Source organism: Herpailurus yagouaroundi, unplaced genomic scaffold (assembly GCF_014898765.1).
Source record: "Herpailurus yagouaroundi ecotype Mexico unplaced genomic scaffold, PumYag 163, whole genome shotgun sequence".
NCBI classification, from domain to species: domain Eukaryota; kingdom Metazoa; phylum Chordata; class Mammalia; order Carnivora; family Felidae; genus Herpailurus; species Herpailurus yagouaroundi.
In genome coordinates this window covers 58248960-58266537 of record NW_024412404.1, presented here as the reverse complement: position 1 = coordinate 58266537, position 17578 = coordinate 58248960, and the positions used below count along the sequence as shown (strand labels likewise).

The window sequence follows — 17578 nt, the reverse complement described above, 5'->3', positions numbered from 1 at the left end:
ACGACACCCGGGGCCCGAGCCCCGGGTGTCGTATCTGGCAGTCGGTGGGTCCCGCGAGGGGTCGCCCGCCCAGCGCGGGCGGCGCCACCAGGGAGCTGTCAGAAATGGCCCGCACCAGGACCGCACCCCGGACCTACCCACTCCGAAACTCGGGGCGGCGCGTCCATCTGTCGGGTGGCCCACCAGGGGTCCCTGTGGCTTGCAGAGTTTGGGAACCACTGTTAGGAGCGCTCCTCGGAGGCTGCAGAAGCAGTGGAGCCCTTTGGGTGAAGGTTAAAGGCAGCAAGGCCCCTTTTAAAGTTCATGCTCCTTAAAGGTACAGTCACCTTTCTCTTTCGGAGACGCTTTGGTTAAAAAGATAGAGATGTGTGAAATAATCACCCCAGGGAGCAGGGGCAGGACTCCTCAGCACCCCAGGTGACCACTTTATTAAGGACTTGGTGAATGATGAGCACATTTGCCAAACCTTGTATTTCTTTACGTAGAAAACCGAGAGGATATACTGAATGCCAGCGACAAACTAACTGAGGTCCTTGAAGAGGCCAACACTCTGTTTAATGGAGGTAATTCATTATTTTATATATGGGAGCTTTTTATTGTAAGTTTTAGGATAATTTTTTATTAGTTTTATATAAGAGCCATATTATTGACATCAAACAATTCCCACATAATATAGTAGTGTTTTCTTTACTAGTTTTGGAAGCTTTCTCGTTGGAGTGGTTATACTGCTTGTGTTGTGCTTACCATTCCCTAAGGTGTATTGAAGGCTTTATGTGAAATTCTGGGGGTGCAGCCAGCAGCCTGTTTTAGCAAGCCCCCCAGGTGGTTCTGTTGCTCCTTCAAGGTTGAGAACTTGTAGTATACTTGCATGAATTTATCTTTCTGTGGTATTGACTGCTGTATCCCCAGGGTGCGTTTGTTGAATGGATGAATTAAAGGAGAACTGAGCTGGGCTGTGACATCCTATTTCTAGTCCTGCCCTCCTCCCAGCTCCTTGCTATTGGTCCGCCTATGGTGGGGGGCAGGGGTGTAGTGGCCTTGTCCACTAGTGGAGCTGTTGGTCTCTAGTAGGGGGGTGGTGAGAGAGAGATAAAGAGATATGTCAGAGCACTGAGCACCCTCCACGGGGAGAGGGGAGTTTAAAAAACAATCATGGTTTGGGGCACCTGGGTGGCTCAGTCGGTTAAGCATCCGACCCTTGATTTTGGCTCAGGTCATGGTCTCACAGTTCGGTGAGTTCGAGCCCCATGTAGGACTCCTCACTGGCAGCATGGAGCCTGCTTGGGATTCTCTCTCTGCCCCTCCCCGATGGGCGTGCATGTGCGCATGCTCTCTCTCTCTCTCTCTCTCTCTCTCTCTGAAAATGAAAAAAAAAAAAATCTTGGTTTGAATTAAAAGGGTTTGTGGCAGCAGTAGTCTGTTCAAAGACAGAAGGCAGGTCGGGCACCCCCTGATGTAGGCACTGGGGCCCCGAACCCTAGAGCAAGTCCCCAGACCACTTTCCCCACCGTCCTCCTAACAGTTCTGTGGCAGCAGAATGGCAGAATGCAGACAAATTCGGTGGTAAGGAAGAGTCAACAACTTGTGCTGCCCAGACAATTCTTCATGTTCTTTGAGGACCAGACCCTTTCTTTCTAGTAATTTCCCAGTCCGACTAATGGCTTAACTGTTGCTCACTTTTAACATTGCCACGTCTGCATGTTCTCAAATGAGTGTCTTTCTAGCCCTGGTCACAGCCTCTGCACTGTTCCCCATCTTGGTGTCCCACATTTGCTAAATCTCGTTAAAACCTTCCAGAACTGAGCGTTTCCCTTTCACCTGGTTAAATCCCTCCTCACCCCTTGTTAGCACTGTCTGTGACTCATTCACCCCTTTGTACTTTACTATGCATCTTATTAGTTCTTGGGCCACACATCACTCCCTCCTCGGCTAATGCCCCTGTGCTGACTGGGTCACCTCTTTAAGGCAAAATTACTTGCTTGCTCAGCAAACACAGAATTCTAGATCCTTGGCACTCATGGTTTTCCCTCGGTGGGAGCCTCAAAGCCAGCTGTGACCGAGAAGTCTGTGCTTTTCTCGCCGACCGTGCTGTGAGGCCAGCAGGCAAGGCACCCGGAGCAGCCTGGCCTCTGCTTCCCTCTCTTACGCATGGTCGCTCCGCAGCAGCACCCCCGAAATAAAAAGGGAGAAGAATGATGTATAAAAGCAAAAACGGGAGTCAGCCAAGTTCAGCCGCTGGAGGTGTGTGTTCAGTAAGCCTGACACCCACAAGGCCTCCGGGAGCACACCAGGCACAGGTGTTTCTGTACTTGAACTTTGCCGCCTTCGCCTCTTCTTGGCTCCCTTTCCGGTTTGCCTTTCCAGGTGTTCCCAGGGCCCTCTTCACCCTCCCAGTCCCGCCAGCCCCGCCGTCTCCTCCAAAGGGCCGGTCCCTCGCCTCTGCACACTTCGTCGTCCTGTTCCCTTCTTGACTCCTGTTTAAATCTTTTTCTCGGTATAGCTTGTCTTAAATCCCGGGTCCTCTGTCAAACGCCTTCGGGCCCTCCATCCTCAGGGTCGCCGCCCTGCTGCGTGGCCTCTGTCCACGTGGTGGCCCGGGCTGGCACCCGGGGCGTGAGTCTTAGGCTGACTGCCCAGACGGTGCCATTATTTCTGTTGATGTCCCCTGACGGTTTGTGGTGGCCGCTCAACAAGCCACCAGGCCTTACACGGAGCAGGCCTTCCTTTTGACTTACCTCCGCTCGCGTCGAGGAGGGACGCCGAGGTGGGGCTGCTGGCGTTGGGGGTGGGGGGGGGAGAAGCTGGGTGTTAAGGGAGGAGACAGGCTTTGTTGAACCCAAGCTATAAAGAGATGGTAGTTCAGTTCACAGGAGGAGAAGGACCCTGGAGGGAGAGGGGCTTTTAGGAGGGCTGGTCAGCTTTTTTTTTTTTTTAATGTGTATTTATTTTTGAGAGAGAGAGAGAAAGAGACAGAGCATGAGTGGGAGAGGGGCAGAGAGAGAGAGGAAGACACAGAATCTGAAGCAGGCTCCAGGCTCTGAACTGTCTGCACAGAGCCCGGAGGACTGGTCAGCTTTGACTCCAGATTTTGGTGGGTTGGGCACGAGAGCCAGGTTTTAGAGGGAGATGGGTATGTTTCCTTTTTTTTTTTTTTTTTTTTTTTTTGGTTGGTCCAGTGGGAAATGGCAAGTAAGTAGGTGGAAATTTCGGGAAAATCCCTGTGAATCATGTGTATTTTCCTTCTCTTTTTGAACAGTGTCCCGGGCAAGAGAAGCAGTCCTGGATGCCCATTTTCTTGTTTTGGCTTCAGATTTGGGCAAAGAGAAGGCAAAGCAGCTGCGTTCTGATCTGAACTCGTTCGATATGTTGCGCTACGTTGAAACTCTAGTAAGTTCAAAGCTGTGGAATCTTAAACAAAAAATGTGTCCCAGGTCACAGATTAATTATCTGCTTTGATTAGATCTGTATGCCAATGGCTTTCACTTCCTTTTTCCTTTTCTTGGGGGGGTGGTGGGGCACAAGTCTCAGATTCCCCCAAAGAGATCTCATCTCACCAAGTTAAACGATGACAGGATAGCCATGTCGAGGAATACAGGGCGACAGCCTAGAGGTTTCGAAATCTCTTAGCATTCGAAGTAAAGATTCTGGGTGCTATGTTTATTTACAAATGGCCATTTTTTCCCCTGAACTATCAGTTCATAAGTATTCTAGCTAAAAAAAAAAAAAAGTATTCTAGCTCATTCTCAGTGACTGGGGACCCTTTGTCCTGGCTGGACAAAACCCACGCAGCAGGTGGCAGAGCTCAGCTGGAGATGAGTTAGGCCTGGGGGCAAGTTCTCCTCTGTCTTTTTTTTTTTTTTTTTTTAACATTTATGTATTATTGAGAGACAGAGACAGAGCAAGAGCAGGGGAGGGACAGAGAGAGGAGGAGACACAGAATCCGAAGCAGGCTCCAGGCTCTGAGCAGTCAGCACAGAGCCCGATGCGGGGCTCGAACCCACGAGCCATGAGATCATGACCTGAGCTGAAGTCGGACGCTTAACCGACTGAGCCACCCAGGTGCCCCTCTCCTCTGTCTTTGAGAATAAATGGGAACCACATGAATATGCTTAGGGTTTTGCTATTTTGTGGGTCTTTTTGTGGTTGTTTTATTTACCTTTCTTTTGGATGGTTGTTACCCAAAATTAAAAAATTTTTCCTTGGTGGATTTACCAAAAAAGGCACAATGGAGCTGACCGTGCATTTTACCCTGTTGTTGATTTTTTTTTTCTTTTTTTTTGGTTCTACTCTGAGCGAAGCTCTGTCCTAGCATTTCTGCTAGACCTTTGAATTTCTGACTGAATGTTTGTCAAATGGCTATTAAAATGATTTAGTACTGTGAGATCGGACCAGATACATTCATTCTTTTGTAAAGGCAGGGGGCAGATGAGTTTTCTGTTGTTTTTAAAACCTTAAATGGTTTAAAACTGAAATTTAACTTACATTGAAAACCGTAAAATCTTCTTTTTTAACTTTTTTATTGTGAGGCATAATGCATTTGGAAAATGCACACTAACATACAGCTGAACAAATAAAATGACCATATATACTGGGTTGTCTTTTTTAAAATTACTGGTATTTATCCAAGTGAGCTGTGTACTTGAACAAATCAAAATAAATTCCGGAAGTCTTTAAGGCATTCAGAGTAAAACCCTAAATTAATAGCTCTGTGATGGCTGGGTGGGGAAGATCCTTCTGAGTACATTAAATATAGGTTCTATAAAAAAAAGACTGGTAGACTGGACCAGACAGAAACGGACCCGTCCTCCCACGTGTGCGGGGGGAGACAAGGTGGCAGAGGGCGGGGGTGATGGATGCCGACCTTATGTCCCTGATCTGGTTCTTGCAGCCTTTTTCTTTACAACTTGATTGCCTTTAATAGGGGTCAGCTCCTTGAGAGCATTGTGATTGTTTATATTTGATATTACTGTTTTAATTTGATAACTTGGAGGCATTTTATAATTCTATAATGTAATCAAAGCGCTTTCATTTTCTGTAAGATAGTTGGGGATGAGAGAATTACTAAACTTCTGGCAACTCTTCGCAGGAAGGCAGTTTTAGGATGAATGATTCTCTGACGCTAGGCCACTGCTCTCTGGATATACTGAGGCGCAAGCTGAGTAGTGGTCTCTAGGAGGTTGGCTAAAATGAAAATCCGAAAGCCAGCTAAACCTGGCCTGTTCTGTGCTGGAGGCTTTGATTTGGGATGTGATTTCAGATTCGTATGCCGGAACTGCTTTCCTAATACTTTGATGGACTAAGTTCATTCATTCTCGTGTTTCTGCCTTTGAAAGTTGGAATTTATGTATGAAATTACCTGTATCGAAAGAAATTTAGCCAGCGTGTTAGGGCCTTGAAAACAGGCTTTGCCTCTGGCCTCTTAAAGTTTACTGATGCAGATTATTTGATGTGGTGAATGATTGCTTGTGGCTTAACTGGGGTTTTTTGTTTCCCTTCATTTTTGTAGCTGACACATATGGGTGTAAATCCGCTAGAAGCTGAAGAACTCATCCGTGATGAAGATAGTTCTGATTTTGAATTCATAGTCTATGACTCCTGGAAAATATCAGGCAAAACAGCAGAAAACACCTTTAATAAAACCCATACATTCCACTTTCTGTAAGATTATTTTAAAAATCTGACAGACCAGTCATTTGTAAACCTTAAGTTGTTTTTTCGTTGTAGGAACAAACATTATTTGGTATTGTGGAGGTGACAGTCATGATGCCATTGTTTGGAGACTTTGTAAACTTTGATTGAAAAGCCCATACAATCTCGATGTGGATGGATCCTCATCCTGCTTAATTTAAGCAGGGAAGGCTGTGGGCCAGGACCTCTTACTAGGTGCCCTGCCGGCTCCTTTGTTTCCTAGTATGTGCGACTTCCGGTCTGGGGCAAAACGTCTGGCTTTGTTTTGTCACCTTTAATCCTTACCATGTAGGAGGACGATACCTCTTATGGAGAGTATCTTCAGATCCTACCAATGTATGTAAAGTGCCACTTACTGTAATTTCCTGTCGGACGATCAACTGACCTATACTTGAAGCCTGCTTGAGTCACGGTCACATAAGTGCCTGGTTGATTTTTTGGATACAGGTCTAGTTTTGAAAAGTTTTTTTTTGTTTTTTTTTTTATACTCACATTAGCTTCCGTCTTCATTTCCTAGTTCAGTCCTTTTGGAGAAACTAAGAATGGTGCTCACTGGTTCTTCTCTAAGACCATCTTCAAATGCCCTGGCTGTGTCCCCCAGCAGATTCTTTCTGCTGTTGTTTCTTCTTAAGTGCTATATAGCTCCTGGGCGGTTTGTCTGTTCTGATTTACCCTTGCAAACCTCCCGAGAGTGGTAGCGCCTCAGTTAGAAGGCTCTGGAGATGCACAGGTGTGGGGCGAGGCCTAGGTTTTTAAAAAGCCTTCAGTTAGCACAGGCAGTTAGCACTGCCTCCATTACAGCATAAAGGTCACACTTCTTCGTTACAGGATAAAGTCCAAATCTCTGTTTTTTGCTGTTGAGTTCTTGGCTCTGTCCTAAATCCCAAGATCTAAAGGGAGCCTTTGGTGCTATGCCTTAAACTTTGTCTCCTCATCCTGCCGAAGTTGCACCCACAGTGAAGTGCTTACAGCTGTGTGCCCTTGCACTTGCTGTGTCTTTGGCCTACAATGTCTTCCCCCATCTTTTCCACCTGGGAATGTTTGCTTATGTCCCAGACCCTAACTTGGAAGCCTCCAGTAACTTCTCCGGACAGATAGAAGGCAAGATCAGAGATCGCAACCAGATCACTCCCACGTCTGGGTAGACCTCGCCCCACATGCGCTCCCAGCACCACAGTATTATTCTAGTATGATGCTGTGGGATCCACCCCATTGCGCTGAAATGGACACGTGTGTGTGGATTTGGATCTGTCCATCTACACTGCACCCTTTGATCTCCTCAGGCGGAGGGACCACACGGGTCTATGTTTTCGGGACTGTGATCGCTGCGTGGTACATCTATTGTTGTAGCTTAAGTCTGCATTTGGGCCTCTTTTAGGGGGTACGGGGAGTCCAGAGGGGATAAGAATCCCATGGCTTCTGTTTGAACTGTTCTCCCGAGACAGGTATGTTCCGTAGTCCGAGGCTGTGAGCCTCGGCACTGGCACCCCTAGTCCAAAGGCTTTTAACCCCCAGGGGAGCTGTTTTTTCCTCTTCCCCACATGTTCTTCTTCCCTGATCTGAAGTTGGCTTTGCCAAGAACACAGTAGGCTAGCTGGGAAGACCACAGGCATGTTGACCGGTGTGCTGTTGAAAGCAAAATATGAAGGTGTTTGAGGAGGTATCTGTAATTGAGAGAAGCTCCTAGGAGTTCTTTGAGAAACACAGAGGGAGCAGAAAGGATGTCACAGACCCGACCAGAGTTTCGGTCTGATGTCAGCTCATACAGCACTGAAGCCTGGTCTGAATCTGACCATTCCGTGGGAGCTGCTTCCAGTTAGTGGAATTGGTTTAGAAAACAAACAAAAAAGGACATGAAAGCATATTTTTCATTAGGTTGGGTTCAATACAAGGAGAGTTCCCTGTGCCAAAGCCACGAAGCGATCGTCCGAGAAAAGGTCCCACGACAGAAGAGAAGAAGACCATGCCTGACCAGGTTTGTCTTCTGAAAATGCCTACGGTTAAAGTAGCTGTTAATATAATATACATGCAATTTGGCCATCTTTTCTAAGCTTTAGGGTCTGGAGTCAGGTTTGGTTACTTAAATAATCACTTAAATAATTTAAGCTTTTAAACGTTTTACCGGGTTAACCCTTGTCTTAGTTTTAATTCCTTTCTGTAGTGGATCAGGGGCTCTCAGCCTCAGCACAGTCAGCCCTGGGGGCAGGAACATTGTCCGTCATGATTGGCTGTCCTGTGCGATGCAGGAGGCCCCATAGCAATCTTTGGCCTCTTTCCACTAGATGCCAGTAGCCGCCTCCTCCCCCATCCCCAGTTGTGACAACCAAAAACATCTCCAGGTATTGGCACATGTCCCCAAGAGGCAAAAATCACTCCCAGTTGAGAACCATGGTTCTGAACCACTTTTTGTGTTGTGCTATTTTATTTATGTTCAACCTGAACATGGTCGATTTGGTCATGTTAACTCCTCTGTTAAAAAATTAATAGAAAAATGTTAACTGAAAGAAAGTTTTTTTTTTTTTAACTGTAAATTTGAAGATGGGGGTCAAAACTGGTAGTGATCCCTAATAAAAGACATTTAGACGAATATGGGCGCGGAAGAGGGCAGAAAACGCAAACAGTCTGGTAACGACTTTGTGTTTTCAGTTAAGTGAAATGGAAGAATCTCATCAAGAAGCAACAGAAAAGGAAGTGGAAAGAATTTTGGGATTATTGCAGACCTATTTCCGAGAGGATCGTAAGTATGATACCAAGTTCAAGTAGAGCGATTTGTATTTATCAGTTAGACACATGTCCCTTTCGATGAGAAGTTAGTTTTTAAAACGCATTTTTGGTTCTGTACAATGTTTGAATCATTTTGATTGCTTTTCGGCCTATATATGTAACGCAGCTTCTCTCCTTTAGATATCCCATGTGAGGTTGTTGGCAAAGTAACTTTTCATTTTTGTTTTTAAAAGATGGGGTATATTTTCTGTTACAAAACAAAAGGTGCCATAGAAGTGAGAGCGGTAGAGTCAAGTACCTGTTCCATTTCTCGCTCCCTAGAGGCAGCCCCTTGTATGGCGTGCCTTGCGTGCTCAGATCGTCTTAGCTTTGTGTCAGTTACGTAACTATGCACATAAGTAAGTTGGGCATCTTTGCTGGTTTTGCTTTTTTCAAAGCTAATCCTAATATACACGTTCTTCCGCAACCTGAGTTTTCCACGTCGACATTCTTCTACGTCGATACGGGTAGATCGCCCTTCTCTCCAGTGATTCCCGTTGTAGGGCTGTGTCATAAATACATTGAACAAGTCCCCCGTGAGCGGACGAGTGGAAGTTCTTTGTAGCATCTTACTCTCGTGAAAGCCGGTGTAGCAGAGAATCCTGGCACACAGCTTTGCACGCACCTGCCGACATTTGTGTAGGAGGAGGGTTGCCAGATCAGTGGGCGTATGTATTTTATAATAGGCCAAATTGGCCTCCAGAAGGGCCGTATCCCTTTATACTCCCAACAGCAGGTTGAGGGCCCATTTCCTTCCTCTGTGCACACAAGAGAATATTGGTCTTACTGATAGCAAAATGCATCTTTCCCGTTTTGAAGAATTTTTTTTTTTCTTTTTCGTCTACAGCTGATACTCCTATGTCCTTCTTTGACTTTGTGGTTGATCCACATTCTTTTCCCCGAACAGTGGAAAACATCTTTCATGTTTCCTTTATTATAAGGGTAAGATTTAAGATTATTTCTCTTTTTTTATCTTTTACAGCTTTTAAGAGGGTACATAGTAAAAGCTATGGGTGGGAGCTGGCAGAGGTGTTTGTACTAACTAGTATGTATGTATGTATTTGCGTTGTAGCAAAACATTGGCACACAGGCAGAAGAAACTAGCTGAAAATTTGTGCGCAAAGGGCGCCTGGCCGGCTCCGTCGATGGAGCATATGACTCTTGATCTCAGGGTCATGAGTTCGAGCCCCACGTTGGGTGTAGAGATTATTCAACATAATAAGTAATCTTAAAAAAAGAAGTTGTGAGCTTGCTTTTACATTTTGGAAATTATTTATAAAAAGGATTCGCAGAGTTTGAGTATGGAACTATAAATTAGAGAACAGTGTGGTATAAATGTTCAATTTCCCAAATTTAAATTGCCCACATCTGATAGTTGCCATGTTAGGTAAGAAAAGATCTTGTTCTCAAGAATCCTATACTGAAAGTACTAAGGAAAGGGAGCAGGCTATCATTTATTATCTCATAAAAATTACTAATACGGGAGGGGTGCATGGGTGGCCCAGCCTGTTAAGCATAGGACTCTCAGTTTTGGCTCAAGTCATGACCTCCTGGTTTTGTGAGTTCAGGCCCTATATCGGCCTCTGTGTTGGCAGCACAGAGCCTGCTTGGAATTGTCTCTCTCTCTCTCTCTCTCTCTCTCTCTCTCTCTCTCTCTCTCTCTCTGCCCCTCTCCCAGTTGCACTGTCTCTGTCTCAAAAATAAAGAAATAAACTTAAAAAAATTTGGGGTGCCTGGGTAGCTCAGTTGGTTAAGCGTCTGACTTCAGCTCAGGTCATGATCTCATGGTTTGTGGGTTCAAGCCCCTCATTGGGCTCTGTGCTCACAGCTCAGAGCCTGGAGCCTGCTTCGGATTCTGTGTCTCCCTCTCTTTCTGCCACTCCCCCACTCATGTGCACGGTCTCTCTCTCTCTCTCTCTCTCTCTCTCTCAAAAGTAAATAAACATTAAAAAAAATTTTTTTTAAAAATTACTGGTACAGTGGTGTCTGGGTGGGTCAGTCAGTTAAGTGTCCCAACTTCAGCTCAGGTTATGATCTCAAGGTTCGTGGGTTCTGCATCAGGCTCTGTGTTTACAGTGTGTAGCCTGCTTGGGATTCTCTCTCTCTCTCTCTCTCTCTCTGGCCCTCTCCCACTTGCTGTCTCTTTTCCAACATAAATAAACTTAAAAAACAATTACAAATGAATATGTAGAGAGAGTGAAATGATGTGGCAAAACTTTAACAGTGAAGTTTGGTGAAAAAAACTTGGTGAAAAACTTCGTGAAGCTCGGTAAAGAATATAGGAAGGGAGGGGTGCCTGGGTGGCTCAGTTGGTTAAGCATCCACTCTTGATCTCCATTCAGGTCATAATCTCACGGTTTGTGGATTTGAGCCCCACATCAGGCTCTGTGCTAACTGTGGAACCTGCTTGGGATTCTCTCTTTCTGCCATTCCCGTCACATATGTGGGCACACGCTCGCTCTCTCTCAAAATAAATAAACTTAAAAAATACATACACTATAAAGGTTCTTTATAGTAGCCTTGTAGCTCTTTCAGTTTGAAATTATTTCAAACTAGAAGGTTCAAAAAAAACCCTACTCAAAAATATACTGAAATATAAGAAAAGAAGTATACTTTAGACCTATCTTTAGTCTTGTAACAGGTTGCACTGCTGCATATGTAAGATGAATTTGATTTTAACCTTAAACAAAAATCTTGTATTGACCAGAGTATCTTCCCAGAGATGATAACAAAGGCATATTTTGTCAACGGTAGATGATGAGCTAACACCTGATAAAATATGGAGTGTTCAAAAATACGCATGAATCAGTTAAAGAGATAAGCCAGTTTCGGTTTTATTTAGCAGATCCTCAGGATAGAGGCTGATCAGAAACCCGAGGGAAGCCCCATGTATCTTGTCTACGTAATCTCATTATTGTTATGGTACATTTTGAGTGTCTGGGATATGGAGCTTTCTAATTAAGGAATAATGCTTTTCATCCAGTGGTTACAGGTTTTGGATCTAATTTTTTAAATCGGTTTTTGAATCCAAATCTAAAATCATGTTTGTGTTTTAGGATGGTTTTGCAAGAATAAAGCTTGACCAAGACCGACTGCCAATAATAGGTAAAGGATACTACGTTAAGATTAGTTTTTGAGAAAACGTATGTGTTATTAGAGTTCATGAAATGCAGCTTTCTAAATGTAAATGAGTTTGCATTTTAGGTATCAAACTTTTACGTTGCTGTATCTTTACTGAAAATATCGCCATCATTTAAAGCCAGAGGGTTCATCTGTATCGTTGACTCAATTAGAATTAGATTTGAATTAGAACTTAACTGCCTTAAAGATTGACAAGAAAGTCCCTCCAGTTTTTATCTAGAATGTTGGTAATTGCAGTTACTATTGTACTTTCCTTCCTTCTATGTTTCCCTGAAGCCACCTCCCTCCTCTCCTTGGGAGAATCTTTCTCAAATAATTTCACCGGGCTCCATGAGTCCTTTGTTTCCTAAGGTCTCCTGCAGAGAATCAAGTACATCCATTGCCTTTATTGTTACTTTAAAAGCTCTTAATTTCTCTCGGACTCACTGGGGCTCAGCTCTGTGGTTAGTACTTAGATCTGCAGAGGTTGTTAAATGATTGCAACGTGTCACTCCATCTTGTGGGGTTTTTTAAAAATGGAAGCAAATGGATTACTTGCTACAACACTATAACAAGTCAACGATGCGTGGGATCCTAATAAGTATGTAATATTATAAGTGTCTTTTCGATACAGGCTTCGTTCCTGTTCAACAGTTTACGTTCAGCCTACCTCCTGTGATTCGATAACCTTTGAAAACTTGTCTTTCCAACAGAGCCCGTTAATATTAATGAAGAAAGTGAGGGAATTGACCAAAACACCCAGATTAGGAATCAAGGAATCATAGCTTTGAGTTACCGAGACTGGGAGGTAAAGCCTTGCCCCTTGCCCCTTTCCCCGGGGTAGTCCTGTCTCCCAAACGGCATTTGCCGTTAACCCAGTGCCCAAAATGTTCTCTGTTCTCCACCAGGAGATCGTGAAGACCTTTGAGATCTCAGAACCTGTGATTGCTTCAGGCCAGAGCCAGCAGAGGCTAAGCGCCTGACGCCAGCAAAGGTAACATTTCCTATGTTATGAAACGTTACTTAGCATTCCAAACCACCTTCCTTTTTCGCATTCTGGTGAAATTGGGATTTGCCTCCCTCTAGTGCCCCAGTCCTAGAACTGTGCGTGCTGATGGGAAAGGCAGCGCGCCACCTAGTGGCTGCAAGTCCCCTTCTTTGGATTACTTCGGGGTTCTGAAGGGGCGGAGCAGGAGTGTGTTCCTGGCTTGGCTCCTCCTACCCCCCCCCTCCCCGCCCACCCCAACAAGTTGATAAACTAGATAAATTGAATACTGAACCCTCCCATCAGTCGTGTTCAGTGTCCGATTTGATTTGGTTATTTTATAGCTACGAAGTAGAAAGGGAGGATTAGGACAGATTTACCTTGGAATGATGTCAGTAAATGGGCGTTTCTTAAATTCGAGTTATGCTGTGAAACACTTCTTCAATTTTTATGAAGGAGAACATGCTAGAAGGAAATCTTAGTGACGATCGGGCATTTGCTGTGGGTGGGAGTCAGGAGACCTGGATTCTGTTGGCTCTGCCCCTGTCTTTAAAATCACGGAGGGGGCACCTGGATGGCTCAGTCGGTTAAACGTCCGACTTCGGCTCAGGTCATGATCTCACAATTCGTGAGTTCAAGCCCCCGAGTCGGGCTCTGTGCTGACAGCTCAGAGCCTGAAGCCGGCTTCGGATTGGATTCTGTGTCTTCTCTCTCTGTTCCTCCTCTGCTCACACTTTGTCTCTCTCTCAAAAATAAATAAACATTAAAATCACTGAGATGACTTCATCTCACTCAGCTTCATTTTGTCTATAAATCCAATCTGTAAAATGGGGGGGGGAGATTTTGAATTAGAACATTGTTAAGGTTTTATTTTTCTAACTCAAATTTTCTGTAATTTTGAGAGTTAAAATGAACTTTGAATACTTAATCTGCTTTGGTTCCAAGATAACTGAGGGAAAGAGAGCAGATGTAAGATATATAATGTGGGTGGACCGGGGCCCTCCTCACTGAGAAAGCACTGGTTGTCGGAGTCTATTTATGTATATCTAGTAAACTTCGGATTCATGTTATTTATAAACTGTTAACCAGCTATTTTTTTCCTCTTTCTTAGGACTCAACTGGATAGTGAAATCCAAACAGGAAAGCAGCATGTATTGTATATATTGTATGATTAAACATTTTTAAAGACAGATTGTTTTTAGTAAAATGTAGCTTTTGATAGTTAATGAATTGGTCCTGGTTGTCTTTGATTAAAGGAAATTCACTGCCATATTCACAAATATTTGTAGTTACTCTTTATTTTCTGATTATGCCAGAGTTTGGCCTTTCTCTAGTCCTGTTCCACTGAAACCTTTTTAGTTAGGATGTCAATGGCTTACAGATCATTATGGTTCTTTTTATATCTCTTTAGCTAAATGTAAAGTTAGCTGGTGAAGTCAACCAATATTGGATTGAACTGTATGAAATTGTTTGTGTAGGTGAAACATGGTCAAATATCAGCCATTTTCTATGATTCAGCCTGTGATTTACACACAAGAAACTATTCAGTCCTCTGCCAGGCCAGCCTGAACGACCATCCCCACAGCTCCCATCAGCGGTCCCCTGTGTGCACACAGAGGACAACCAGACAGGCGCGACTCCCAAGCTTCTGATCTTGGCTGGGCCTTCAGGCCTGTTCTTGATGTTTTTTAGCCCCTTGTTGGTTCCCTTTCCCGTTCCACAGCTTGCTACATCCCCCCTCTCTCCCTCCTCCCATCTGGTGTCCGAGTCAAGCGTCCGAGTGTCGCTTCTCTGGCAGGCTCTGGGTCCCAGCCCTTCCTGGTCCTCGGGCTTGTCAGCCACTCTCCATACCGAGCACTTTCCCTTCAACCATGCCTGTTTATCTCTCACCTTAAAACCACTACCAGAACCCTCAGTTACTGTCCTGTCTCCTCTTTGAACAAGAATCTCTTCTACTCTCCCCTCCTGGCCGTCCTGGATCCGCGTGGAGTGGCACCCCCTTTCTCAGCATCCTCTAGGGGCTATTTTAGACCAAACTGGTGATTCCTACCCAAATAGATCCCCGGGTTAAATGCTGTGCATTTGGCACTTAAAATTCTGTTGCTTCCCCTGCTTCCCCTCCCCCCCTCTTACTCTCATGAATTAATCCTAAACATTCTTCCGACTTTGACTCAACTCCGAAAAGCTACAGATGTATGTGCAATGGCTTATTGCCAGCATAGGGGCTGTTTTAAACATAGGTATAAAACAGCTCCCAAGTCTGTCTTCCCTGTAATCCCTGTGCCGGTCCCTCTACTCCTTTATTTCCTCAAAAGAAACCCAGGATTTCTCTTCTCCTTCCCCTCTACCTTGATCGGTCACGACTCCCCATCTGGTGTCCTGATTCTCCATCCTGCCCAGGTTTCTGCCACAGAAGCCTCCCATCTGCTGTCCCTGCTTACTTCCTGCCCTTCACATCTCCTGCACATCTTCAGAACCGCTCGTCAGCCTCAGTGACTCCCCACCGCCTCTGACCCTTGAACAACCTGAGCTTTCAGAACCGTCCGAGGCCTCACATGATCTGGCTCCTCGCCTACACCCTGGCTCACCTCCCGCTCCAGACTCCAGCTCTCTCTTCCGTTTCATTGAACGGCTTTGCAGAGGTTTACTTCATACTCTTTGTCATTCACCCATTCCTGGCAAACAACTCATCAGTCTCTTCGCAGGGCTCTGTAACCATCACCACGGTCTGATGTAGAACATTCTCGCCCCCAACCCCATACCCGGTGGCCATCACCCTTCCTCGCCCACCTCCTCACCCCTGAGCCCCAACCGATAGCCTATTTTCTGTCAAAATTTGCCTATTCTGGCCATTTCACATAAATGGAATCACATACGTGGTCTTAACATTACAATCTTTCAAGCACACATGTCTAGAGTTGCCTTCCTCTGTGGGTGATGGAGTTTTCAGAGCCTTGGAGTGGTAGATTAAAAGATGGTGGCAAATTTGAGAGGAAAATCTGTTTCCTCCCCCCTTGAATCTGGGCTGGTCTTGGTGATCTGTTGGAGCAACAGCAGACGGCAGAAGTGACGTTCCGGGACCTCGGAAGCTACATCAAAAGGAGCCTTGTGGTGTCTGACGAGTTACCAGAGTCGAGTCACCTGTAATAAGGCCAGCTACCCGGTGGCCAGAAACTACATGAACAAGGGAGGCCCGGACCGGGACCAGGCGAGCCCAGCCTTCCAGCCATCCTCAAGGGTGTGTCGCCTGTACCCTCCGGACTAGTCCAGCTGTCACCTGAGTATCCCCAAGCTGCTCTAGTGGGGATGTGTAGGGCAGGTCGCACTGGCGGGCTCTGCCTGAACTCCTGACACAGAATTACGAGCTAGTATAAGATGGTGGGGGTTGTAAGTCACAAATTTTGGGGGACAGTTCTACAGACAGCTGAAATGCTTGATCTACCCTCCCCGCCCCCAAAGTTTGATACACTTAGAAACAAGATTCAGGGGTATGTGATTTTATCGCACTGATTCTGAACGTATGCTCACCTGAAAAAGAAATATAACAATCCAGAAAATAACTTAAACTTTAATTTTTTCTAGCTGACTTCTCAAAAACGGTGGCATGCTCAAGAGCTCTCTGTGGAGCGGCTTCTTGACCTCCTCCTCCTTTTTGGCCTTTTCCGTGAGGATGGTCACTTCTAGGAGCGTTTCCTGGTAAGGCTGGGCGATCGGATAGGCTGTGACCCGCTCGAATTCCTTCACTTCCTCCCTGTGCACCGGAGGCCTGCGGAGAGGGGGAGCCGGGGCAGAGAGCCCCCGAGCTCGGCTTTCGCTTCTCTGCTCCATGAGCTGTCTCCCTCGAGTCATTCGGTCTTGATACCCCTTGATCTGTTCCTTGGCCCAGGACGCCCTGGGCTTTTTGGTCTTCATTTTGTGTGTTCTCTGGAGAGTGTCCGTCTTTTCATCCTTCCCTTGGGGAAGACCGTTAGGCTGCGCATCCTTTGAGAGAGGGGCTGACGCTTGCCTTCTCCGAGGCCTCTGGCCCGTTCGGCTCGGTATATATGTACCTCTCTATCTGGCCCAGCTCCCTCTCAGGCACTAAACAGTCCCATTTTTTAGCATCTCCTGTGTTTTCACTGTGCGGTCTCTCTCTATTTTCATTTCCCACCCCGGAACCATTTTGTATTTCCACGCCTCTCCCAGCACCATTTCTTGATGTGGTCGATAGTAATATGCCTCTGCTTTGGCAAACCGGAAGTCAAAAGACATGGCTTTGGGTGGATGAAGTGTTTCGTTCTCCTGTCGAAGCTTTTGGAGTAACAGTTTCCTCACTTGGGAAGAGTGGACGCCACCTAGGAAGCATTAGAAGTTTTTTAAGTCGGATGCCCTTTGTTACAGGCTCACAAGTGGCTAGCATTTCTGCCTGGCATTCCTGACACCGTGTCCCTGTCGGGGTCTCTTAGCTGTGTTCCCTGGCTTTCTCTCCAAACCTCCCACACACCCCTGCCCCCGAGCCCCCTCCCGGTTGAAGATTTCGCCTTAGACGACCTTGAGGAAACAGCAGCAGGCAGTCAGAAACACCTTCCTCTTCTTGTTGCGGGAACAACCACCGTGTGTCCATCCTGACTCTGCTTTCGTAATGGAAACATTGCCCCTTTGTCTATCAAAAGCCAAGTCTTCTGCATGCCCTTGTGAAGCTTCCAGAACTTCAGTTTGCAATCACCAAATTCCCTTCCCTGCTTCATCAAATGTTCCCCTGTACTGGATCACTCCGTCCGCATAAAAAAAGGTTCCAGTGTTGACATCATTTTTCGACAGAAAGGGAAGACTCTGCGACGCGTGCCACCTTGGCTCCCCTTCCTAGTGTGCCATGAAGCGGAAACCTATCACCCCTCTCCACTGCCCCACCCCACAGTTTGCCCTTGACGCTTTTCACTTGGGTTTCCATCCCTCCGCCCTTCCCAGACTGCTGTCGTCTAGCTCATGAGGGATCTCCACAGTGACAAATTCAGCGGCCTCGTCTCTGTCCTGGTCATCCGT

General features: G+C 45.9%; 1 protein-coding gene across 2 annotated transcripts; it reads left to right on the top strand.

The window, feature by feature from the left end:
- The first annotated feature begins 159 nt into the window (after nt 1-159).
- On the top strand, nt 160-13832 carry NSMCE4A (NSE4A component of SMC5/6 complex). Of its 2 annotated transcripts, XM_040486645.1 has the most exons (11): nt 182-316; nt 486-563; nt 3257-3387; nt 5507-5658; nt 7564-7663; nt 8335-8425; nt 9299-9393; nt 11508-11556; nt 12285-12379; nt 12480-12565; nt 13668-13832. In XM_040486645.1, the coding sequence occupies exons 1-10, from the start codon at nt 304-306 to the stop codon at nt 12552-12554; spliced, it is 879 nt and encodes a 292-aa protein (XP_040342579.1). In that variant the 5' UTR covers nt 182-303; the 3' UTR covers nt 12555-12565; nt 13668-13832. The 2 variants fall into 2 exon arrangements, with proteins under 2 accessions (XP_040342580.1, XP_040342579.1); XM_040486646.1 differs by lacking the exons at nt 12285-12379; nt 12480-12565; nt 13668-13832 and adding an exon at nt 11656-11786 and having other exon boundaries at nt 160-316.
- The last annotated feature ends 3746 nt before the right edge of the window (nt 13833-17578 follow it).